Raw genomic sequence first — 26,727 nt, 5'->3', positions numbered from 1 at the left:
TTATTTGCTGTGTTTGCAAAAGAAAACTAATAGCTGATATACAAAATTTTATATCAGCTAATCATCATTGTGTGGCCCACCGTTTTCTTGGATTGGATATTGTGTACTTATGCCATGGTGGGAAAATTTTGTTGTATCAGAAATTATGATACACCTGCTATATCAGATCTTTTCAATGTAAAAAAGAAAAAGAGATATCGCCATCCTTGCATTGCGTCTTGGTTGACTAAATCAACAAATTAAAAATGGTTAAGTATGTTAAATAAACTAAGCATACAGAAACTTATTTGTTGTGTTTGCAAAAGAAAACTAATGACCAAGTCTAAGAGGCCTTGATGCAAGATTCACTTGCCATCGTAAAAAAAAAAACAGAAAAAAATCTAGATATGGTGGGATGATAGGCAAGCAAGATGGTCCACTTAAAGCGATCTTAGCTGGTGGTAAAACTTCACACGAATAGCTAGTGTGGCTGCAAGTAAAGTTGTGTTCTTGCATGTAACTCGATTTAAACAAAGTTGTATTTGATGAAAGATGTAGCTATTTAGGTCATGCAGTTTTGGACTACTATATCTTTTCTTTGTTAAACACTCTAGAGCATGAGCAAAGATGGACTAAGGACCTGTTTGGGAGACCCCCTATATTTAGAACCCTGTATTTGAAACCCTCCTATTGTGTTTATCACCTGAATTCAAAATTAACTTTAATAAGAAAGTAGTTATATATAGTATATTTACAAGGGTTTGAATTTAATTACCAAATCAACTTTAATATCTTTAATTAGTAAATGTATGTAATGTTTGACACAATAGCTGTAATAAACCCATTGAAATATATACATTTCCCGAAACTGATGAAATTCCAAGTCTCAGATGGGCCACAAGCACAGGATCACGTTCGAATGACTAACCAATGATTTTTAACGGTTGATTTACATGGACAATGTTTGGATGGCACTGATCATCATATTAAAGTAATTATAGTGATGCAATTGATAATCTAAGTATTTTGTGTTGAAATTTGTGTTTTTTCTTAAAAAAAAAAAAAAAATCCAAAATTTCAAAATTTTGGGATTTTGCCGTCAAAATGATTTTCGGGAATTTGAAATAGGAAAAGTATGGTGTGTGCTTTTGTCCCGTATTAGAAATGATAGAAAGAGTTTTGGAGTTTATATGTGGATGTGTGTATAATATTCTTACTTGCAGCTTTGGAGATTGAGACGCTCGGGTTGCGTGTCGTAGCACTTGAACACATGCACGCCCGGGCGCTCGGGCACGGGCATGGGCATTGTGGTTATAGTAGTGCTAGTTGGCGCACTTCGCACGTGCACATCATGTCGTAGAGTAGTCGCTCCCTCGTGACCTTATGCAAGACGGTGCGAGTGGTCTCATAGGAGCCTAGGTGCGATGGATCTGAAATGAGCCAGGGTTTTATAGGCGATTTAGAATGGTCGGATCTTTAATCTGAAACGGTCCGTCATTTCTGAAAATGGCTAGATGCCTTAAAATCTACAACGGTCCAAAAACGGATGGGCCATGATGATCCAACGGTCAAATCTTCCGATCCGACGACAAGGCTGAAATTAATGATCAATGGTCAGAAATATTTTTCAAATGTTTTGAACCATTGATGACCACCTAACAATGGTCCGCTTCCTGGTGCCTATATAAACTTGACCATTTTGGTCCAAATTCATCATCTCAATCACCAATCTCTCACATTCCATCAGATTCTCCTTCATAGAATACTGTTAAAATACATCCACGGTTTGATTTTTGCCAAATGATCTGCTGCGTTGAATTGTTCCTAAGAGGACCCATCGTGATTGTTGGACGCCGGATCCAGACTGGCTTGTCTTATCCTAGAAGCAATTCGCCTGTAACCCATCAGCAACTGATAAGGGGTCGAATCACGCTTTAAGGATTCAGCCTAGTGAAACAAAACAATTGAAATTTATTTTATTTCATTTTTATTTTCAATATATTCAACACATTTTTCTAACATTTTGGAATATCATTAGTAGGTCATTTGTCCAATAGAGATTAATAGTCTAGTGAGACATATGTTACGCATGCAACTCGTGTAAGCATTTTAGATGTAATCCAAGCTTTCACAGTAGATTTCCAACCCGAAGATGAGAAAAATGGTCAGATGAGACATTATATAAAAGAATGGTCAGATGAGGAAAATGGTCAGACCTTGAACACATGACTTCTATTTGAAAATCAAACACTCTAGTTACTTGGCCAAGAGATAATTTCACAATTTTATATTAAGTAGATTTTTTAGGTTGAAACATGGTAGAGCAGATTTAAGCGGCTGGAGCTGTCCATCCACAAAATAGGTCAAGCCCAGAGCTGGTTTTAAAATTTTGATCATAGGTGACAACCATCAATGGACCATGATGATCACTCCATATGAAATAAATGTGGCCATCTTGTCATGTTAAGAATATATAAGCTAGATAAGATAAAAACGACAAATCACCTAAGGGAATATGTGATTTTGGTTAATTGTATTGGTTTTCGACGAGTAAGCTTTTTAATGGCGTTGGTTAAATAGAATGTGGATTACAATGCAGATCTCCTGCGAAAGCCTTTGGCAGGAAGTTACTGCCTTGAGAACATAGGTGGGGCCCACCATGATGTTAGTGAGAAATCCACCCAGCCCATCCGTTTTTTGAGCTCGTTTTAGGACAAGATGGCCAAAACTGAACCAGATCGAATACTCTAGTGGGCCGAAAATATGAGGATTGAACATCCACAGTTGAAATATTTGTGGGGCCAACAGAAGTTTTGAATCAGGTTAATATTTGTGTTTTTGGTTCATCCCAGTAGGAATTACATGATGAACAGTGTGGATGTGGATGGCATGTAACATCACTGAGGCCAGGGAGGTTTTAACGGTAGGAATTTCCCTACTCATCTTTTCCTTTAGTGCGGCCCACTTGAGCCTTTGATCCTGCTAACTTTTGGTATCATGTTCTAAAATGATCTCACAAAATGGATGGAAGGAATGACTTTCTTACGAACATCACGGTGGCCCCAACTTAGATTTTCAGCGCAAGAAAGGCTTTCACAGTAACGCGGATTACATTCAACAGGACGCTGGATACACCCGTCCAATGACCATGAAAAAGCACATATGTGCATGTAAAAAAAAAAAAAACCACACAAAAAGTAACGTGCATGAATTGAAAAGATAATTTTACATTTTTTTTTCAGGTCTCGTATCTGCATAGGCACATGTTACACTTTTTCATGAGCGAGGCATGTGACACCTTTTCACAAAAGATGTAAGTAGGTGTGACTTTAGGGTTTCGGGCTTGAGGGTTTTGGGTTTACCTGAATTCACAATGCACAACAGAAATTTGTGATTTAACTCAAAACAGTGTTTATACCTAAAAACTCTTTTTAGGTGCGTCTAAATGGGCGTCTCGCGAATAAAGGCCCTCAGCAGTGGGCCATAGTTTTGGGCTTGATTGGGCTCTGCCTGACCTACCATTCTTAGCATGGGGCCATTGAAACTCTACTTTTGTTACGCCGCCGATCAGGTTGCTAGGATCATGCGGTCTACATTAACTTCAAACCATGTTCCATCCATGGTGGGTAGAAATATATAGACCGTCTCAAATGATGGGCGCGGATTCAGCGGGGTGGGGACCTGCCCGTGACCGTGTACCCACCTTGATGTATTTATTGTATATCCATACCGCACATCCATTTTACAAGATTATTTTATAACGTGGAACTGAAACTGAAGTAGATCCAAATCTCAGGTGGACCACACCACAGGAAATAACAGTGACTGACTATTAAAAACCACTTTTGGGCCACACAAGTTTTGGATCAAGCTGATATTTGTATTTTGTCTTCGTCAACGTCTGTTTGACCGTATCAATAGGTTCGATGGTAAATAATTATTACGGTTGCCCATAGTAAATTTTTAATGGTGGGCGTTCAATCACCAATGTTTCCTGTGGTCCATCTTAGATTTGGATCTGCTTCAGTTTTGGGCACAAGTCCAAATATTAGCTCGAAAAACGGATAGACGGCGTGGATATACAACATATATATCAAGGTGGGCCCCACGGTCACGACCTGACTGAATCCGCGCACTCAAATGATAAGTTGCCCTGCCACGTGTGCCGCAGAGAAAGAGATCGGCACACGGTATTCCATAGTATGCAAGAAATGCGGATTAATCAACCAGAGTTGAAAGTCTTCGGTTTTACCCTCTAAAAAGCGGATTGGAGAGAGAGAGAGAGAGAGAGAGAGAGAGAGAGATGGCAGTCGTCCAAGTGCCGGCGGAGTATGGATGCGTTGTGCTGGTGCTGCTTTCGTATGTGTTTCTCAACTTCTGGATGGCCTTCCAGGTCGGCAAGGCCAGGAAAAAGTAAGATCAACGGTCTGGATCACCCACATCACGATGGCCCATGTAATCTAATCTTTTGTTTTTTTTTTCCTTTTTTGGTTTTACAGGTATAAGGTATTCTACCCGAATCTATACGCCCAAGAATCCGAAAACAAGGATGCCAAGCTCTTCAACTGTATCCAGGTTCGCTTCCAAATTTTGAAAATGAGAAAAATACCCTTCTCTTCTTATCTTTCTTTATTTTTGGGAATTGGTTATTTAATAACGAATGGGGGTATTTTTGTAATAAATGTTTTTTTGTTGGGGTTTGATGTGGCAGAGAGGACACCAGAATTCTCTGGAGGTGATGCCGGTATTCTTCACGGTGCTGGTGCTGGGAGGGATTCGGCACCCTCTGATCGCTGCAGGATTAGGGGCCTTCTATACAGTGGCCCGCTTTTTCTATTTCACGGGCTACTCCACTGGCAAACCTGAGAACAGAATGAAGCTCGGGTATGGCCCACCACTCTCCTCCCTTCTTCAATAAAAAATATCTTTTTTATTATATCCGGAGTAGCCGTCAGTTGGGCGTTCCAAAATGAGGTCTGTCCACGTATTAAGTGGGTCACGTGGACCCTACATATAAGCCGACTGATCTCAACCGCACTTTTTTATGGTACACGTGGGGCCCACCTGGTGAGTGGGATGGGCTGATTTCCAATTTATATTGATTTAGGATTTAATGCCATCTCTCCTTACGGGCGAGGGGAGGGAAGCGTGTAATCTGAGTCATACGTGCGCATGGGGAGCATGTGTGAAGTTTCGGGGCAATCCACTAGGGGGATTATCCTGATGCCTTGGTTCGGAAAAAAAAAAAAAAAAGGGTCATTCTTCGTTAGGCGGGTCACATATTCATTAGAGAAATGGACGGTTGCAGAAAAGATGAATATATGTGGCCCACCTGACGTTTATTCTTGTTTAATTTTTGGGCCAGTGTATGGTGACGGTGGCCCTTACATGCTGAGTGGCTAGGATCCGTAACACGTGTGCGATTTGGCACGTAAATAGCTTCTTCAATATCTACCCAGTGCCAGCTGCCTGTCTGCTCTATGTTGGGGCGGACTACAGAAGTTTCTCTAAGGCTGTCAATGGGCCGGGTAGTCCTGACGGCCCTTCGGGCTCTGCTCGTATTGGGCCGGGTTTGAGGTGGTGTTCAGCCTCGACGTTCGGGTTCGGGCTTACAAATAGGAGCCCGATTGTAAATCGGGCCGCACTCGGGCTTACCCTCCCCAAAAGCTTATAAACACGGCCCGGCCGATAGGTTTTTATAAACCTATTTTTGTTCATTTTTCATTCTACGCCCCCTTCCCCCTCACACATTAGGCACACCAAAGTATCATTTATCCACGGACATGTTTAGGGCTTGAGGTCGGGCGGATACAAGTCGGGCTTTATGTAAATATTTTGGGCCGAACTCGGGCTGGACTATGTCCGCTGTCACGGCCAGGGCTTGATTTGGGTTGAGGTTCAGAATTACGGGCCGGGCTTGTACAGGGTTAGCCCGGCCGTAATCGGCCCATTGACAGCCCTAGTCGCAGTATTCCTGTTTCCATGTATCCGTTTGGGTAGTCCGCGGGAGTACAAGCCATATACTCCACTTTCGATTTGCAAAATATACACGGCTGTATTCATGTCTGTACATGCCTTCATTTGCAATAACACTGCCCAGTATAGTATTTCTATATGTGGTTTGCTACCTCCACACGTAGGCCCCCGACCCAAGTTGCAGTACACCCAAGTCATTGTGTGGGACGCACCCGCAAGAGCGTCCAAGAGGGATGCGGTTTCAGTGACAGTGGGGCCCACCTTGATGTACGTGTTGTATATCCATGTCGTCCATCCATTTTTCGAGATCATTTTGGTACATGGGCCGAAAACTGAAGCAGATCCAAATCTCACGTGGACCACACTATGGGAAACCATGGTGATTGAACACCTATCATTAAAAACTTCCTAGGGCCCAGCCTAATCTTTATTTGCCATCCAACCTGTTGATAAGGTCAAACAAACCTGGATGAATGGAAAATACAAATATTAGCTGCATCCAAAACTTTTGTGGCTCATAGGAAGTTTTTAATGGTTAATCACCAGTGTTTCCAGTGGTGGTGGTCCACCTGAGATTTAGATCTGCTTCGGTTTTAGGCCCGCATACTAAAATGAGCTGGAAAAACTAATGGAAGGCGCAGATATACAATACATACATCAAGGTGGGTTCCATGGTCATGACTTGAACGCACTCCGTCAAGTTCCAACCTAACTCTAGCCTGACCTAACTGAATCTGCGCCCTTCCAAGAGATTTTTTCTTTTGTCTTTTTTTTGTTGGGACCGTCCATTGTTTCGTACATGTGCAGTCTCTTTTGGAGTTGAGCAGCCTGAGTTGTTGGGCAAATGATCCATGAGGTTGGTCCCACCTGATATACAGCTTGGATATTACCTACAAATGCTAGGTTGGAAATTAGGGCTGCATATGGAAGTGCCTGTGTTATGTTGCTGGCTAGGTGCGACTGCACATGGCAATGGGTCCGGTTCAGGTTGTGTCTGTCAAGTAGACCATGTTCCGATTATGGTATGAACATTACCCATGTCCCATTATCCAGTGGTGCAATCCAACTCACTTAAATTTATTGAGCCCAAGCCAAAGTTCAACCCTGCCTTACCTGGCTAGGGCTCTCAATAGTTCAAGTTGGAGTCAGGTCCTATAGTATGGTGCCTGAGCTAGCGGGGTTTGGGTGAATCAGGTCTGCGTCATTTTAGTTATGGTTTTCATCTTGAAGGCCCAAACCCAGATCTGATTGGATTGGGTACCTATCATGTTTTGAAGGGGGCGTTTGGTCGGATGTATATATATATATATATATATATATATATATATATATATATATATATATCAAAATGCTTAGCTGGGAACGATAACTTCTTAAGAAATGTGATGCAACACCCCATGAAACCCTTGGGACCCAACTTTTACCTTGATCCAAAACTTTGGTGGGACATGGCAAGAGGAAACAGTTTCCTCTCTCTCTCTCTCTGTGTGTGTGTGTGTGTGTGTGTGTGTGTGTGTGTGTGTGTGTGTGTGTGTGTGTGTAAGCATAGTAATTCACTTAATCAATAAAAAAAACATATTTGGTTCATACTTCTTATTTGGCTTTTACATATTTTCAGGAATTCCCATCCCCAGTTTTCCTTAAAAAACTTGTCCTAGCTAGGAATGGAAAACTTTGAGAATTTAAACAGAAATTTAGACTTTTCATCCTGATGCATCAACCAAAATAATTTAATAATTTCTTAGGAAATATTAAGCTAACACTAATATTCTCAGGAAACATAAAAACTAAGGAATGAATTCCCCAACGACCTAACAAATCCTAATAAATCTAGTTTGGGTCAAATAAAAAGCATTTATATGGCTAGGCCCATTCGATGATTGAGTTAGATCACACAGACGTGCCGCTTTTACACACTTGGCATGTAAATGAGCTCTCATACGCGCATCTGCCGTGCAGGTTAGGAAATGTTGTTACGTTGCTAGAATAACCATATATAATATATAATATTACTATTAAAATTAAGGGACCCAACCTGGACCCGACTTGACCTGAGCCAGGTTGCTTTCAACTGGTCCAAGTTGATGGGGAGAACCAAAACCTATGTAGGCCTGAATTTAATTGGGCCAAAAAAAGCGGTTTCTGGACTCAACCCAATTTCTTGACTAGTCCTAAAAAAAGGTTCCTGAATTCACTAGCAGCTTGATGAAGCAGGTAAAGAATTAGATTTTTAATTCTTTATATATGAAGGGTTTTGCTAATGTCCCCATGAAAGTGGGGACATTAGCAGTGTCCTCAAACCATCTAAATGGCACATGGTGTGACCTATTGTTGATCTTAATCGTTCATTCATTCATGCAATTAGGAGCAAGCCATGTGCAAAAATCATTCCAATCAGGTGATCCTAAGCTTATCAATATCATGTACTCTCTTCTTCCATCACTCCTGATTCACTCAGTCGAAAAGGTGTTTTAGTCCCAGTGACTTGGGCAAGCGCATTTGAACATTTAAACATCCAAGTGCATTTTGACTTAGTCATTGTGTTGGTGACCAGACCGAGTACGCTCATCTGTGTCCTAGGTTGACCTGCCGAATTGGTTAAGTTATTTACTTAAATGGTCTCATTTTCCAGCTTAACCCACTCCCTATTTAGCTAGGCCTAAGCTGATCTCAGAAGCGGTCAAGTGCATTGCTGCCCATCGTTGAGCTGTTCTGAGCTTGTTTCACTTCTGGCTTGGGTGATTCATTAGGCATTTTTGTAGGCTTAAAGGCATAGTAAGGGGTGGCCCATGTGAGCCCTGTCCAACTTATTTAATGCTTGTAGGGCTGACATTTAGTGGGCCCATCCTTCCCAGGTCTATTTACTTTGTGCATTTTACTAATAGGCTTTGAAGCCAGCAAGCAACGGCTGTTGCGCGCACATCCAATTTTCAGCTGGGTCCTTGTCTTTATCTGAAGTACATGCTTTGGTGCTGCGATTGTTCGTCTTTCATGTTTCTGTTTACACCCAACCAACAATTTCATGTTTGTTTTTTTACTTTCTCAGGGGACTTTACTTCCCAGCACTGATGGGGCTTATCATTTGCACAGCATCCTTTGGAATCAATCTTCTCCGTTGATCAGATCTGTTTCTCTTTCTCTTTTACCCTGCTTGCAGATTAGTTTGATACTGTTGTATGTGACTTTTGGCTGATGTTAAATAAATAGGAGACATTCCTTCCCTGGATGCGGTCGAGTTATCATCAATGACCACCATGAGCTTCATGTTTAACTGTGGTAGTCACTTCAAGATCTCTATGATTCAACGGCTGTGGTTGTGGTATGGTTATTGCATTAGTTCCCTCTTTGATGGTAGGTTAGAATTATCAGCATTTCCATTTGGTGTGGATGGGATGGGAACTGAATATCCAATCATCAATCAATCGTAGCATTGGCTACAGGTTTTTTTTTTCTGTATCCCAACTGATTGCCATAATTTCTTAACCATCCATCGTTGATTGTTATGATGCGAAAAGGCAGAAGATTGGAAGGCTACATGAGGATTTTCAGTGGGCCATGCCAGCTCTTTAAGTTAAAGGGCTAGGCTGAGGCCTTGATTCCAAGTGTGGGCCATCCTTACACAGATTCTTTGGGCGGTTGGATTAGGCTGTGTAAAGGTTCAGGCCTTATTAGTAAGTGGGCGAGGCTTGTGCTAACGGCAATGCTATCTGTTCATGATCCAATATGAGTTCTTGGGCCCACCTGTGCTTATCTATAAATGCTCCCACATGCATAGATTGCAGCTTGATTTCCCAACAGTGGATTTTTGAGACTAGTTAAATCAAAAGTCAATGCAAAGCCATGTATTTGACTGACACAGCTTCAGTGGGTGAATCCCTGACTGTGGAGCCCACTGTCATATATGTACCATATATCCATGCTGTCCATCGGTTTTGACAGCTCATTTTACGGCATGATCCCAAAAACCAAGTAGATCCAAATCGTAGCTGGACTGCACCACAGGAAACATTGGTGAATGAATACTCACCATTGATAACATCCTGTAAGTCGCTGAATGTTTATTTTCAATCCAACCTGTTGATAAGGTCACAAGGACCTGGATGAAGGGACCAAAATAAAAATATCAACTTGATCTTAAACTTTTGTGGCCCATGAGAAGTTTGTAATGGTCAATCACCATTGTTTCTTGCGGTGTGGTCCACGTAATGAATGATTCGCATCAAAGGAGGCCCCACATGATAGATGACCCACATCAAAGTGTGGGCTAGCATGACGGAACATGCACATCAAGTGGGTCCCATTTGATGGGCAGTCCACATCAAAGGTTGGACCCACATGATGGATGATGGTCATTGAAAGTGGGCCCACATGATGGTCAGTTGACATCAAAGGTGGGCCCACATGATGAATGATTCATATTGAAGGTGGCCCCCACATAATGAATGGTCCACATTAAGGTGAGCCCATGATAGAGTGGGCTTCACATGATGGATAGCCTACATTAAAGTGTGGCCCCTCACATAATGGATGGCCTCCTCAAGTGGGCCCCACCTAATGAACAGTCCACATGCAAGGTCTCGCATGATGAATGACCCATATCCAAAGTGGGCCACATGATGGATGACCCACATCAACTATTATGGGGAAAATTGAACTACCCTGTTGTACCAAATATGCAACCAATCATAAGAGTATCTCAAAGTTGTACTGACTAAGAATACCGTAACAAACTCCCTAAGCTACCGAGGCATCAATGGTGAGACGAGCCCTGGGCTAACCTCAAGGGTCGATGGTGAGTTGAACTGCTTAAGGTCAGAGCTCAGTAACAGGACTAACCTCCCGAGCTAGCCAGATCGAACCCGACCTAAGAGGGGAAAAATCTGGAGAGAATTCCACCCCGAGCTAAGAAAGGGAAGATTTGGCAAGATTCTGCCCAAATACCATGCTGAGTGAGGCTAGCTCGACAATGCTTTCGGAAACAGATCGTCATTCAAATAAGGACCCTTCAACATATCTAGTGTATCCCATCACGGTATGCAAGTCCAGCATATCCAAACAAGATTTTTTTTTTTTTTTTTTTAGCACATGCACTCCCACACACTCACAGTAGTGGAATTTCACCACCTATGGATACTCGAACCCTTGACCGGGTGATGAAACTCCTAAGAGCCTACCACCCAAGCAAGAGTAAGGATCCAACATATCCAAACAAGATACGCAAGTTCAGGAGCCGCCTAAGCACCCTATAAATACACTTGCTGCCAATAAAGGAAGGTAATCACCAAAAATCCTAACTCAAGTCCTGTTTCTACTTTAATTTAACTCGCTCGACTTAAACATCGGAGGGTCCCCGGCCATAACCAGTGCCCCCACTGTTCTTTAAATTCTACTGGAGTAGGTACCCATACGCCTACAAGTGTAGCCCCTGCCCATCCAGATTCGAGCAACAACAGTCCACATACAAGGTCTCACATGATGGATGACCCATATCCAAAGTGGGCCACATGATGGATGATCCACATAGAAGGTGTACCTCACACGATGAATGGTGGATATCAAAAGTGGGCTCCATATGATGGACAATCCACTTCAAAGGTTTGCCCACACTATGGACACATCAAATGTAGACTCCACATGATGGGTAGTGGACATTGAGGGGGCCCACATAAAGGATAATTAGTACTGATGGTGGGCCCCACATGATGGATGACATACATCAAGGTAGGCCCCTAATGATGAATGGTCAACATCCAAGATGGGCCTTGTGTGATGGACGACCCACTTTGAAGGTTTGGCTCATAGAATGGACGGTTCACATCAAAGGTGGGCTCCATATGATGATTGATCTACATCTAATGTACAACATAATGGATGAGCCAAATTTCTAAAAAAATATGAAGATTGTATTTGTCCATTCTTTTGTCATTTGTCATTTGGGCCATGGTTCATCTATGATGAGATTCAAGAAAACAACCATTGGATTGCTCTTATAATAAAATTGTCGTAATCTTTAAAAATAACATCAAATACCCTTAAAAAAAAAAAAAAAACTATTATTTGAAGGTTTTACCAAACGTGCTTATTTTAAATAAGAGCTTTTTTTAGACTTGAAAAAATGATTTTACCAAACGATCTTATTTAAAACAAGAGCTTATTGAAATAGTTCTAATTGAAAAAAAGCTCTTATTGAATTAGAGTAAAGATGCCAACCGAGTTCTAAATTTACTTTAACAGGGTGATTTTAAGGCCATGAGTAATACTTGGGAGTACCCCACCCATAATACACATGGGTGAACATAGGCAGGCTAACCTGGCCCATGTATGAATTGGCAATTGATTAGCTAAAAAAGAATGGCATACCACAAAATTCATATTTGTGGTTAAGAGAGGATGGGAACTAAATATAATAATTTGGTTCTGTAACAAATTTTAACCCAATTCAATAAACTATTTTGTTATGATAGAATAATTGGAAACTTGGTGTTATTCTGTAATTAAAATTAAATATATAACAAGTATCCACTAATCCGATAATTACAATAGCATTTTACTATTTTATGTTGTTTTTTTTTTTTATGCATTTACAATGAGGTCTACCATATGGACAATATAATTTTGAGTTACATATTTATGATATGATTTGTAGCTTACCATTAAAATATATACTTTAGCTGAAGGTGAGAAAATTTAAGCCTCAGGTGGGCCACAAATGTAAGGATCACAAGCAAACAATTTGCTAATGTTTTTCGATTGTCCATTTAGAGGGCCAACTTTTGGACCTTTTTTTATCATTATATTAGTATAATTTTAGTGATGTAGCCAATAATTGAATTGTTTGGAGTATCATCAGAGTGCCACTAGTATGACAGACATGTGTCATGTGTTTGGAGCATCATCAATGTGCCATGTGTATGGTAGACATGTGCGTAGCGGCATCTTTGTTTACTTGCGCGACTCTCCAATGAAGGTCAAAATGGCATTTCACTCCATTTACTTTGAAATCCTCTCCCAAAAAGAGAATTTCATTTATAAGTTCTTTTACCCCCATTTCATTTCATTTCATTTACTCCCATCCATGAGTTCAATTCTGCTCCCCTCACATTTTGAGACTCTTGAAATCTTGACCCTCAATTTCATTATCTATCTTCATTGACAAAATGGTTGGTGATATAGGACACATGATTTAATCCTAGCATGCAACATGGGGATTATGAATGAGTTCATAAAGTAATTCAATTAACAAAGGATGTTTAACTCACCACATAATTAAGAGTAAATAATATGAAATAAAATACGATTTAACCTAAATCACATGCCCGTATGCTAAGAAATCATATAAATCAATTAAAATTAGGCCGGATGCAATGATAGAACTTTCAATTTAACATAGGCACGTTCCACAGCTAAGGGACTAACTTGTAGGTTTTATAATTAAGGTTAGGAAGGAAAAATTTGAAATTTGAAAAATTAAGGTTCATGAAAATTGAGAATTTTGGAATTAGGGTTTTTAAGAATTTTGGAAAAAGATGAAATTAGGAATAAATTTGGTGAATTGGTTAAGGGGATTGATGGATTTAGGTATTAGTAGAGGAGAATCAAGGTTTTGGGTTTGGGATTTTGGAGTCCTCAATGGTTAATTTTGATTGGGGTTGAAGTTGAATGACGAAAAGTTAAAGAAAAAGATGATTTGGATAGTTTTGAATATGAAGGGAAGAAGAGAGATGAAGTTTTTGGTAAAATACCTCTTTTGGATAGAAAGGAACATAGAAGGAAGATAGATGAAAGCCTCACACCTCCGTTGAATAGGGAATTTAATCACACCTCACCCAAGCTCCAAATCACATTGAGTATTCTTCATAGCACAAGAAGAGAAAACACAAAACTTTTTTTTTTCCTTAAAATAATGGCATTAGGGCACCACACACCCCATTTTCTCCTTTATAGTCTCAAAAAAGACATTTTACAAAAAGTCGACGCTCTCAGATAAAATTCTCAACATAAAGACGCTTAATAAATTAAGCGTTGTTACTAACTCCCTAATGTTAATAAAAATATAAGCTATGCAAAAAATAACAAAGTATGTAAATAATCTAAACAACTAAACTATTTCGAAGACCATGGGAGTTTATGATTAAGATGTCTGATGTTGATGATCCAACGGTCTGATTATTATGCTCATCAAGCTCCTATATGCAACTCACTTGCATTTTCCTAGTGTGGGGTCTTTGAAGATGTACGAACATGCACGTGGGTTTTTCAACGTGGTAGAAATGTGAATTGGGTCAAGTGGACCCCATGTAATGGTTGTCTAGCCATAGGGAGATTGGCTTAGCTCTCCTTTGGTATGGTGCTCGAATGTCCTCATTAGTTGGGGTAAGGTCTTATGAGTGTGTACATGACATCCTTTTTTTTGGACTATCTTGAATAGGAAAAATCACAAAACACTTTACACAAGGGTTGATTACCGTGGAATCAAAGTAATAACCATCGATCATAAAAAAATGGTTTTCTAGCTAGTTGAAAATATTGGGGTATAATTTAAAATAGACAAATGTTATGCATCATCTACAATAGGATCTTGCGCTAGAATCGAACACTAGGGAAATTTGAACAATTAAGAAATAAATTGATAAGAAGAATACTAAAAGACGATCTAATCAAAGCTTTTGATCCTTATATTCCAATCTAAACTCTATTATTAAAGTGCCTAGGGGAACACACACTTTCTCATGGCCAAACCTACCTATTTTTTCTTATGAAGGCATCAAAGAGGGTATGAGGCTGAAGAGGATTTTTATTTGTGGGTGGAGAGTTCAAGTTTTGCATTAACGAAGAGACACACACTTGATGGATGGAGTGGATTTTACATATACAACATGATGGAGTAAAATCCTTTTTTGATGCAAATTTGGTACTCACGGATTAGGTTAGGTATTGTCCCTTTCAATACGTTAACTGCTTTCAATTTTCTTGAGTTTCAATAACTTTTGCAAGCTGATGCATTTTAATTCTCTTTATGAAAGCCTCCCTTAATTCTCTTAATGAAAGCCTCCCAAGTTTCACAATTGAAGCCAATCTTCACATCTCTTCGGTTTCTGCCACCAACCAAGTTAAATAAAAAGGTGACATGTATCATTATGTCTTTACTGCTAACTTCGGTAAGTTATGCTTTTTTAATTCTCTTTATGAAAGCCCTCCTAAGTTTCACTAATATGATCTATTGAAGCTGATCTACACATTTCCTCAAATTCTACCACCAAGTAAATAAAATCTGTTATTGCTTGCTAGCTTTTGACCACTACAATTTCTCATGGTGCTTCTTAAGGGAAGGTACTGTTGAACATACCATGGTATGGGTTTGCTCAAGACTAAAGTATGGAGCTGAGTTGAAGGTATTTCGGTTTCCTTGTTTTTTTTTGTCTATTAATAATGGTGGGGTGCATATTATGAATGGATTGGATGGCTTAAAAAGCAGTGGCCCCTGCATACAACCTGGGTTATGGTTTTTACAATTCAACAACAGTTGCAAATGTTTGGTGTGTTGCGATACCCATCATATCAATGGTTTGGATCATTGAACCTTGGGGGCCCACTTTGTATGATTGGTAACTCCAATGTGTTGTATTGACTCTCAACCCATGTGTTGTATGGTGAGTTGAACTGTTTTATTTTGTAGTTGCAAATTGCCTATTACATGCTATGATGTGTTGTAAGTTGGTCTTTAGATGTTTTCACTGCATGATATACATTAGTTTTGTTGACTATTTTTTATTATTATTTAAAACTGAGGTTCCCTCATTTACATGGATGGCCCATGTGCCAAAAAATCCACCGGTTTGAAAGATCCTAGATATAGAATCTTTAGCCTATTTTCATTGGATGTTGCATCTCCCGTGAGATCTGCAGATCCAGTTCCTCTTTTACCTGACGTCTCTGATGCTGTTCGTAGGTCTTTATTAGCTATCTGAGACAAGCTAATCCTGAAAAACCAGAACGCTGGTCTTGTAATGTAATCAGTGGTGGCTTGCTTCTCATTCCAATCTAGTATTCGATCAATCATGCATTTATGCTTATTTCCCTGGCTCAACAACGGATTTAATCATCTGTTTTCTAAGCACATATTGAATGGTGAGCATTTTCAAAGGAAATCTATGTAAAAATGTAGAGGCATTGAGAACTATGCTTCCTCTATGTGATTTAGAGGCAAACTCCCTACAAGATACTTGGAATGATGTCTGACAGTCTTAGTATGTGACTTCAGACTGGAATACATCACCTACACCTAGGGGTGTACACGAACCGAGCTAGCTCGGTTCGCTCGACTCGACTCGAGCTCGAAAATGAGTTCCGACTCGACTCGGATCGAATGCAGCTCCAATCCAACTCGGATCAAACCAGTTTGGTGACTCGGTTACTTTGCCATTGATGTTGCTCACCAACTGTTTGATAAAATGACTCAACCAAACGTGGCTGGTGGCAAGGAAGGTTTGGCGCAGGACACCTCTTTTTGAAGTTCAAACTGATGATTGGGACTGCTCCTGTTCTGTTCTTTGGGACCCAATCCATTCTGATTGTGCTGTACCTCAGGAGCTGGCAACCGAGGAAGTTATGGGGCATCTAAAATACATAGAGCTGCTGAGGCACCAGCTGGCTGGCAAAGAGCAGAAGCAAACTCAATGGTTCTGAGTAGCGACGAACTTAAGCTACTAGTGTAACATTAAACATGCCGATGACCCATGAAATCATGTAAGTATGCTCACATCTCGCCGTTTAATGTATAATGTATGTTTTGTTCCCATCAGTTAAAAGGCTGCATATCGTGTGTAGTATCTTTTTGTCTATCTATCAAATCACCCACATATCTTATACCGCTGGATCTTTTCTTGCAGTTCAGGTGTTTGTGGAAATGCCTCAATGACGAACTCGGCTCGATCTTGGCTCGAACTCGGCCCGAGCTGTTGACCGAACCGAACCGAGCTGGCCAGTCAGGCTCGAGGACTGAGCCGAGCTGAGTTCGAGCTGAGGTCAGCCAGTGTTTGAGCCGAGTCGAGTTGAGGCCAGCTTGACTCGGTTCGACTTGATGTACACCCCTACCTACACCGGCTATTTCTGCAGTTGTGATGCATGGATTAAATCAAATATCTAGAGATTCTATTCTTCAATCTGTAAGGGAGTTGGCTAGCATTTCTGGATGATTTTTATTCTTCAACTTTGTTTTTAATAGTATTTCCCGTCTTTCTTTAGAGTCATAGATTCTACTCAAATTTTATTTTCTTTTTCTAATATTCTTCCCTTGGATTCAAATCTTAGTGTGGGGAAGAAAATGTTGATCTTTTCTCCTTAGCTATGGAATGCTTCCTGTTAGCATGTGCCCGCACTTTCACAAGAGAGGTATGCACAACCACATTCATTCACATGCATGCACATGCCCTCACATGCACAAGAGAGACATGCACAACTACATTCAGTCACGGGCATGCATGTGCGGCCCATGCTGCTATATATACATAAACAACAGCTAACGCGTCAAAAGTTATCCAAGTTCATAGTCGTATTTTCCTTGAAGGATTCTTGCATGTGGTGCAATGCACAAATACTGCATGGTGCAAGTGGCAAACATGGGCCGATCAGGACTGTTGATCTGGTGGGCCATCTTGTTGATCAGCTCTACCAAAAATCTCAGTGATTCAAGGCTTCGACCATCCAATTGTTGTGAGTTTAAATCCATTGTTCTAACTGTTCCTTCTACAGTTCACTTGCCAATTGGATACAATAAGGTGCTCCTGTTGAGAAGGATCCATAAAAGGCAACCTCTGGGGCCGAAAAGAAAGTCCACATGCCAACCTCTTGCCAACTTCATAACCTTAACAGAAAGGATCCATAAATGTAAATAACATTGTCAACGTACCTCCAGATACCTTTTGTCACTAGAATGAGAAGGAAGGTTAACAACAATCTAGCAATGTTTGGAAATCTCTAAAATAAGATTGTCAACATACCTCCAGATACCTTCAAGGTTTTGATTGGAAACTGGAATATCTTTCTAAAATTTGCCTCTTGCCTCTCCTTCGAAATTATTCAATACATTACCAAGGCCTAGTTTCCTTGGAATTCCTCTTGAAGTTTTTTTCTTGGTCTAATCAATCCAATTCATTTTTAACGATAAAGGACACCTATCTAATGTAGCTTATGGGAATCACCATGGAATAGTCAAATAAATCAAAACTAGAATAACTATAATAGCGTGTTGCTAATCTAAGTTGTCTAATTAAATATGCACCAATAATTGTTCATTTTCTTCCAACTCCATTTCTTTACAGGTCCCTATGAGATCATGTGGGGTTGTATCTTTTTCTCTACATTACTGACATCTTTGTGTACAGGTGTTGTCATTGGATTTACTTCAGCTCTAATATCCTTCTTATTTTTTAAAGAAAAATTCTTTGATGAGTTATTTTTAATTAATTTATTTTTTGGCATTAACCAAGCTATACTGATAATTGTTACTGCTTTGATTATTGACATTGTCCTTTTCTACATCCATTGATGTGGTTTTAGTGGATGTCCTTTTTGCTTGGTCATTTCGTGTGAATAGAATGTAGTCCTCCCTTGATAGCTAGATATTAGGCTACTCATTGCTCAAATGGAAATTATATGTTTAACAGAATGGGTTGTAGGAAATGCAGATGGAAGAGACAGGTTTAAAAAACTTCAATAAAATATTATTCACACACACTTTTTTTTAATACATGAAAACCACTTAAATAGACTCCATGGTTTGCATATGTTAAACCACATCCTACTTTTTCTCTAACTTATCCCAACAACCCCTTTAGAATAGTAACTGAAACTTTGAACATTTCTAACACACTAGACACCTAGACCTATGGGTTTTGACTTATTCAAAAATACCAAAATACATGGACTCAATTTGAATTATATCTAACACGCCCCTTTAATTCAAACTTGTGGCTGTACTCCCATCATGTAGCGGAATTTCTTCAATTTTTCTTCTGATAAGGCTTTTGTGAAAATATCTGCCAATTGATCTTCAGTGTTGCAATACTTCAGCTCCACTTCTTCTCTAGCAAGGACTTCTCGGATGAAGTCATGACGAATTTCGATGTGCTTGGTTCTTCCTTGATGTACTGGATTTTTGATAATTGCAATGGTAGACTTGTTATCACAAAACATCCATGTCGCATCATTTTGCTTCTCGTTAAAATCACACAAAATCCAATAGAGCCAAATTGCTTGACTTGCAGTCATTGTAGTTGCAATATACTCAGCTTCAGTGCTTGACAGTGCCGTAGTCAACTGTTTCTTTGATGCCCATGATATGACTCCCGAACCAAGACTGAAGACAACCTGTAGTGCTTTTCCTGTCATCTATACAACCTGCCCAATCACTATCGGAGAATGAAATTAATTTAAAATTAGTGACCTTTGTATATTGGCCAAAATTGAGATTGCCACGAATGTATCTCATAATTCTTTTTGTCGCCACAAGATGATGCTTGGATTATGCATAAACCTGGAGATGATGCCCATAGAAAACATAATATCTGGCCTTGTATGAGTGAGATAAATCAGCCTTCCAACTATACTTCTAAAGTGCTTCTCATCAGTTTTCTCAGTGCCATCAGTCAAAGTAAACTTCTCATTCACATTCATGGGTGTCTTTGCAGGGGCACAGTCTGACATGCCAATTTATTTTTTTTAATTAAATAAATCCAAGGCATATTTTTTCTGACATATGAGAATGCCATTTTGATCTTGAATGACTTGAATTCCAAGGAAGTAGTGCAAAAATCACAAATCCGACATTTCAAAATTCTGCATCATACTACACTTGAATTCTTTCATCATTTTAGAAGAACCCCCTGTGTATATATATCATGTCATCCACATATAAAGACACAATCAAGATATCTTTATTAGCATGAGTTTTCACATAAAGAGTAAGTTCACTAGCACTTTTATGAAAACCATTTTCTGTAAAATATTTGTCAATTTTGCTATACCATGCTCTTGGAGCTTGTTTAAGCCCATAAAGTGCCTTCTTCAATTTTTGTTCACCTTATGCTCCATCCCTTTTACCTCAAAACCTTGGGGTTGTTCAACATACACTTCCTCTTCAAGTTCACCATTAAGAAAGGCTGACTTGATATCTAACTGAAAAACTTGCCAACTTCTTTGAGCTACCAAAGCCAGAACAGTTCTAATAGTATCAATTTTAGAAACCGGTGCAAAAGTTTTAAAGAAATCAATACCTGGCTGTTGTGCATATCTCTTTGCAACCAGACGAGCTTTATGCCTTTGCAGAGAGTCAGAGAGCCATCGGAATTAAACTTTGATTTGTATATCCATTTGAGTCCAATAGCTTCTTTACTGGAAGGCAAATCCACCAATTTCCAACTGTTGTTCTTCACAATTGCTTCAATCTCTTCGTTCATCGCTTGACACCATTTCTTTTTTGTTACCGCATCTTCAAAACAAGTGGGCTCCATAGCAAAAAAAACAAATTCACATCAATCATATATATCGGCAAGACTTCTTTCCCTTCTAGGAGTTAAATCAGAAGATGAACTATATGACTCACTAGAATTTTGCGGAGGATTCACAGGAGCAGGTGGTTCAAAAGAAGAGCTTTCATCTTGTACACACAATGGAACACGCTCTTCACTTTGCCACTTCCAAGCATCATTTTCATTAAATATTACATCTCGGCTTATAATTAATTTTTTGAAAATAGGTTCATAAAGCCTATGAAGATGTACTTTGTGCTTTTGTTATCTAACTTTTGCCTTTTTTCAGAATGTACAAATGCATAGGGTACTGAACCAAAAATCTTTAAATGACTTACCCCAGGTTTCTTTCCGTTCCATGCTTCATAAGGAGTTTTTCCTTTCACTGCTCTTGTAGGAAATCGATTGATCAAATATATAGCCACTGAAATAGCTTCTACCTAATAGTTATTTGGAAGGCCTTTATCTTTTAACATACTTCTTGCTGCTTCAACAATGGTTCTGTCCTTGTGCTCCGCCACCCCATTTTACTGTGGGCTATAACTTGCTATTAATTGCCTTTGGATACCCATATCACTGCAAAACATGCTGAATTCTTTGGAAGTAAACTCACCACCATGGTCAGTACGCAATTTGATAATAGAGTGACCACATTGATTTTCGACAAGAGATTTAAATTTCTTGAATATGGATAGAGCCTCAGATTTTTCTTCCATAAAATACACCCATGTCATCCTTGTGCAATCATCAACAAATATAATAAAATATTTACTTCCACTTAAGGACAGTGTTTGCATTGGGCGGTGCATCTTATTTTCTATCATTTTTACAGAGAATACCAACTTATGCTTTTCTTATTATAAACCATGCATTCATCACTATCAAACATGGCATAGTAACCCTTCCTCATCAACTGGCCCAAACTTAGCAAATTTTGAGCTAACCCAGGAACATACATAACATTAGTAATGAGTTTCTTTCCTTACCTTGTAGCAACAACAATAGTACCAATTCCATGTACCTTGACTTGATTGTTATCACCCATTGTTACTTGTGGTTTGACAGATTCATCAATTTCCACAAAGTAATTTTTATTCCCAGTCATATGGTTACTACACCCACTATCTAAATACCAAACTTCATCATTCATTTTAGCAAGGCATGAAAGAAACAACTTATCTTCAGTTTCATCTTTTGCGTCTTCTTTTTCTTCATGAAAATTGGCTTGTTCCCTAGCTTTTTGGTGGCAATTCTTTTCAATGTGTCTTATATTTTTTGCATTGAAAGCATTGTGGGAGATCTCCATCTTTGTTCTTATACCCACAATCCTTATCAACATGATTTGTTCTTTTGCAAATTGAACATGACAGAGAAGTGGAATCATTATTACCTCCATTGAAGTTTCTCTGTTTACCATGGAATTGGTCTCTTCCTCTTCCTTGAGATGCATTTATACGTCCACGTCCTCGTCCTCTTCCACCGTATCCTCTTCCTGAACCGACGATGCATTTTTTAAGGTCTACTTTTGACTGAAAGGCTTGCTCTATTGAGCTTTATGTAACCATGTTCAACCACTGCTCATGTGCTTGAAGAGAACCCATTAGTTCATTTACAAAATACACAGATAAGTCTTTAGACTCTTCTATGGCAGCGACTACATGATCATACTTAGGAGGAAGGCTCCGTAATACTTTTTCAGCAATTTTTTGATCAATCAATTCTTCTCCATATGTTTTTATTTGTTTTACAACTGAACTGACTCATGAAAAAAATTCTTACACTGTCTCAGAACTTTTCATAGACAAATTTTCAAAACTGCGATGGAGTGTCTGTAGTTTCACAATAATTACCTTTAATGTACCTTGAAATTCTTCCTTCAATATATCCCATGCCTCTTTTGAAGTAGTGACCGCCATAATCCTTGAAAATATGGTATCATCCAGGGCCTGTTGTATCATTATAACGTCTCGAAAAAATCCGTACCAAGACCCGAGTACCACCTCGGGCAGAAATCACTCAGGACTAAATCCTTTAGAAATTAGACAAGAATTAACTAAGTGTTAAACGAGATTATCTGTGAAATTAGCTTAGATCACTTTAAATACGATCTGCAAGACCCAAAACTTATAGAGTCATTTACGCTATATTACCCTGAGATCTAGGATCAAACTCTAAACTCGGTTGCTCTCGGGAGCACATTGAAACTTCGTATCGGACCTAGATCGTGCGTTGAAAGTCTGACGACCGCGAAACTATATGATTATGACCGCCTTATCGGGCTTGACAACCATCTCGAAAATCAAGTCCTAATAGTATTCCGAAACGCACAACTTGAGTGCGGAGCGAAGTGTGTGAGAAACGCGAATACTTTTAGAAAGCGAACTGAAACTTAAGTTAATTGAGTTATTCGCTTGTAGGCCAAATCTAAGGTTTTAGACCGTCAGATTCTGACCCAACTACACCCTTGGATCAGGAAAAATTTCCAACACAGGTCGATGTACTTGTGGCCCTGATCGAGTAACGATGATCGTTGAATTGAAACTGATCCTCCGTGGTCGATCTGTAAATCCGATCGGACCAAAAACTTAACCTGGTATAGATCCATCGTCAGGGAACTTTCCCCAGACCGTATGCAGAAAAGGGGCTTCTAGATGTGCTCCGTTGGACCGAAACAACCGACTTTTGGCTATAACCTAAGTATACCATGACCCTAGGGCCAATCTCATTAGTTTTGGGCCTATGTAAGCACCTAAACCCACCCCTCTCTCACTCTATACGAATTTGTAAACCCTAAGAGAGAGAAGAGAGGAAAGAGAGAGAAAGTGTGTGAGAAAGTGGGAGATCGTTCCTGGGATTCTTCCCTGCTACTCCACGTGCTTAACCACCGTTACCGTATCGCTATTCCTGTGATTCTGATTCCATTCTTGGGTAAGAAATTCTAACCCTAATCTATTTTAGGGATTTAAGTAGAGAAAAAGGTGAAACAACTAACCTATTTCATACTATAGGTTGCCGTTGTGCCGTAGACAACGAGTTAGTGTTCAAACTGAGTTCGTTACGAGTCTACCGGTGTAAGGTGCGGACTATAAACGTTTAGGTTATGGTTTTCAAGGCTTTCAATGTCAGCAATGATTTATGTCTGACTTGATTGTTATCACATATGCCTAGATACAATGTTTTCTGTATATTTCACATGTATGTAAACCATGTTTATTTTAAATGCATTCTATGTGTTTGGTGAAATGTCAGAATGGATATGGAATTATGATTTGTGCTTGTTGTGATGTACGTTTGGGAACACATGATGGTTGTACGTGTGGCAACTCCTATGTGGAAGGATTTGCTATAATATGAGTTTTAACTAACTTATTACATGTATGTAATATGTGTAGTCTAAGTGTTTGATAAAATGCCTGAATGAGAAAATGCTTTATGTGATGTATTTAATGAGGGTGTGGAGAAAGGATTCTCAACTCCCTCATCTATAGTTACAGTTTCCTTTATGTAATCTATCTTGCTACTACGTGATTTATGTATGGAATGCATATGTATGATAACATGTACTCTATATGTTCGTTAAAATGCTTATATGAGATTTATATCTGAATTGGTTGTCACGTGCTGTCTTTGATGATCACATGTGAATGCCATTGCTTGAAGTGTGATTGGGGCTACGATGTAGTCCAAGCAATCGGTAATGGTCCATTGTCGGTGGCCAAGCTGTTTTAGCCACGACAGATACGTCCGATGAATCCGAGTCGTACGGTGATTACCGACAGTGGTTAGGCCACGAGGGGTGCACATGCGCTCCATGTCAACTAATTCAACGTACGCTCATACTAGTCGAGCTTGTCAAGTAACCCGATTTGTCTAATGTATGTTCACCATGTATGGACGCTACTGCTTGAATCTAAGGAACCAACTTACTAGTGGAAAAGCCTGTTTAACCTTGGTACCTCGATCCACTAAGACTCATGAGCCGAGCATGGTGGTATGGGACACCGTGGTCGAGCTGTCAGCCTACGCTGGGGCGACGAGCCTCCCCATAGTGACCGGTGAGCAACCCAAACTCGTGAGCCGAATACGGTGGTATGGGACATTGTATTCGAGTTGTCGGCCTACGATCAGGTGACGATCCTATAGTGACCTCGAGTATACACTAGGACTACGTTAAGGCGACGAGCCTTTCCGTAGTAACCTTGAGTATAAACTAGGCCTACGCTGATAGTGACGAGCCTCTCCGTAGCGACCTAGAACCGTTGTCGTATGTGATTTAACTAGGATTGACAACCCTGGATGGATCATTGTTTGGGTAAATAATATAAAGGGAGGTGCTTTAGCTTCCAAATCTTGTTGTATGAATATGCTTAATTAAGTATTGGCTAACACGATCATGCACCGCATTGCATGTGCTTTGGGGAGGAAGCGCACGTTTCGGGAGGATGCCATGCGCGAACATGAGATGAAGTCGCTAAGGGAGTGTAGGCAAGGGCATGCATTAACAAGAGTAATATAGGACATGATTGCTGTACTGCGTTATCATTACTGCTTGACTGAATTGATAACATGTTAACCTTTGCTTTATAGTTCCACCGAGTTGATCACTCACTCCCACGTTCTGGGATGGTGTTTTAAAACACCAACCAAACTCTGTCTTAGTTGCAGATGACGGCACGACTTATAAAGCGGAGCCTGATTTTGATGTCGATGAGGAGTTCTCGTATATGCAGTATTCAGGCGAGTTCATGTAGGCCGCGTTCTGATCGTCGGGGCTACAGGGATTTCATGATTTAGACGGACCTACACCTTTTGATATTTTGTAATTTGAAATGATACATGTAATTGTTTAACCTAGAACATGATTATACTCCGGAGACGCACTACCATTTATATGCTTTATTTATATCTATCATAGTCTTCTGCTTGCGAAATTTAACTATCTCTGGAGTATGATATGCTATTTTGGTATAATCCCACTCATGTCTAATGCAATAACACGGACAACATTAAATCATTCCTTTCCATGTTGCATAAGTGATGCGTTGGAACTCCAGAGTTGGGCTCCTGCTCGACCCCCTGATTTTCAGGGCGTTACAATCATGTACAAAGCCTTTGCATCCTTCTTTTGTATCTCCTTTAACTCATTACGTTGAGTTGCTGTCAACCTCTCTTGTGCAGCAAGATCTCCATATCCATTTTCAATTAAATCCCACAAATCAAAAGAAATAAATAGAGTTTTCATCTTGATACACCAAAATGGATAAGTACTACCATTGAAGATGGGAACATTCAGCTGAGATCCACTAACTGTATTCATATTACCTGCCATGATGCTTGAGGAAGAACAATCAAATCACTTACCCAGCTGCTGCCTTGCTGCCTTCTGTAAGTATTAATCTAACCTTGCTCTGATACCACAACTGTAGGAAATACAAATGGAAGAGACTGATTTAAGAAACTTCAATAAAATATTATTCACAAACACTTTTTTTAATACATGAAAACCACTTAAAAAGACTCCATAGCTTGCATACGTTAAACCACATCCTACTTTTTCTCTAACTTATCCCAACAACCCCTGTAGAATAGTAACTGAAACTTTGAACATTTCCAACACACTAGACAACTAGACCTATGGGTTTTGACTTATTCAAAAATACCAAAATACATGGACTCAATTTGAATTCTATCTAACAGTTTTAATGGCAAGATGAACAATTTAGATTTGTTTAGCGTGACTAATGGGTGTTGAGAGTACCGGCGGAGACTGATGAATGATTTTGGTTGGTCTAGTTTTCAGAAATTATTTCTATGAAGCCTTGGTCATTTCGTGTGAATAGAATGTAGTCCTCCCTTGATAGCTAGATATTAGGTTACTCATTGTTTAAATGGAAATTGTATGTGATGGGGACATCACGTGCACACGCATGCCCCCTACACACGTACGCAAGGAGGAGGAGGGCCCCACCATCGATTTGGATCGATGATGACGTCCAGGGAGGGCCTCCTAGTTAGAGGACTACGTTTTGGTTCCTTGGAGTGGACCTGATCGGCATGTGAATCCCACCATGGGTTCTCATGATCGTGACGCACTATTCTAATTAATCTAGTACTTTGGATTTTGCTTATTTTGTTATTAGGAATATCATGAACGGTTTAGATTGCTTTGATTAGTTATTATTTTTTATTACTTCATCGTTAAGTAATAGGTTGCGCACATGGCGCGAGTTTTGGGGTATAAGGT

General features: G+C 39.7%; 2 protein-coding genes across 2 annotated transcripts; one reads left to right on the top strand and one right to left on the bottom strand.

Annotated features, from left to right (window-relative positions):
• Window positions 1-4,209: 4,209 nt before the first annotated feature.
• On the top strand, window positions 4,210-9,181 carry LOC131251398 (uncharacterized). The gene is made up of 4 exons (XM_058252070.1): window positions 4,210-4,392; window positions 4,479-4,554; window positions 4,691-4,863; window positions 9,002-9,181. The coding sequence occupies exons 1-4, from the start codon at window positions 4,283-4,285 to the stop codon at window positions 9,072-9,074; spliced, it is 432 nt and encodes a 143-aa protein (XP_058108053.1). The 5' UTR covers window positions 4,210-4,282; the 3' UTR covers window positions 9,075-9,181.
• A 12,284-nt stretch (window positions 9,182-21,465) lies between these two features.
• Window positions 21,466-21,933, bottom strand: LOC131250654 (uncharacterized). The gene has a single exon (XM_058250937.1). The coding sequence runs from the start codon at window positions 21,931-21,933 to the stop codon at window positions 21,466-21,468; it is 468 nt and encodes a 155-aa protein (XP_058106920.1).
• Window positions 21,934-26,727: the final 4,794 nt, after the last annotated feature.

This window comes from Magnolia sinica, chromosome 7, assembly GCF_029962835.1.
Source record: "Magnolia sinica isolate HGM2019 chromosome 7, MsV1, whole genome shotgun sequence".
Classification (NCBI taxonomy): domain Eukaryota; kingdom Viridiplantae; phylum Streptophyta; class Magnoliopsida; order Magnoliales; family Magnoliaceae; genus Magnolia; species Magnolia sinica.
The sequence above is the reverse complement of the archived record's forward strand: the minus strand, read 5'-3'. Positions and strand labels throughout refer to the sequence as shown.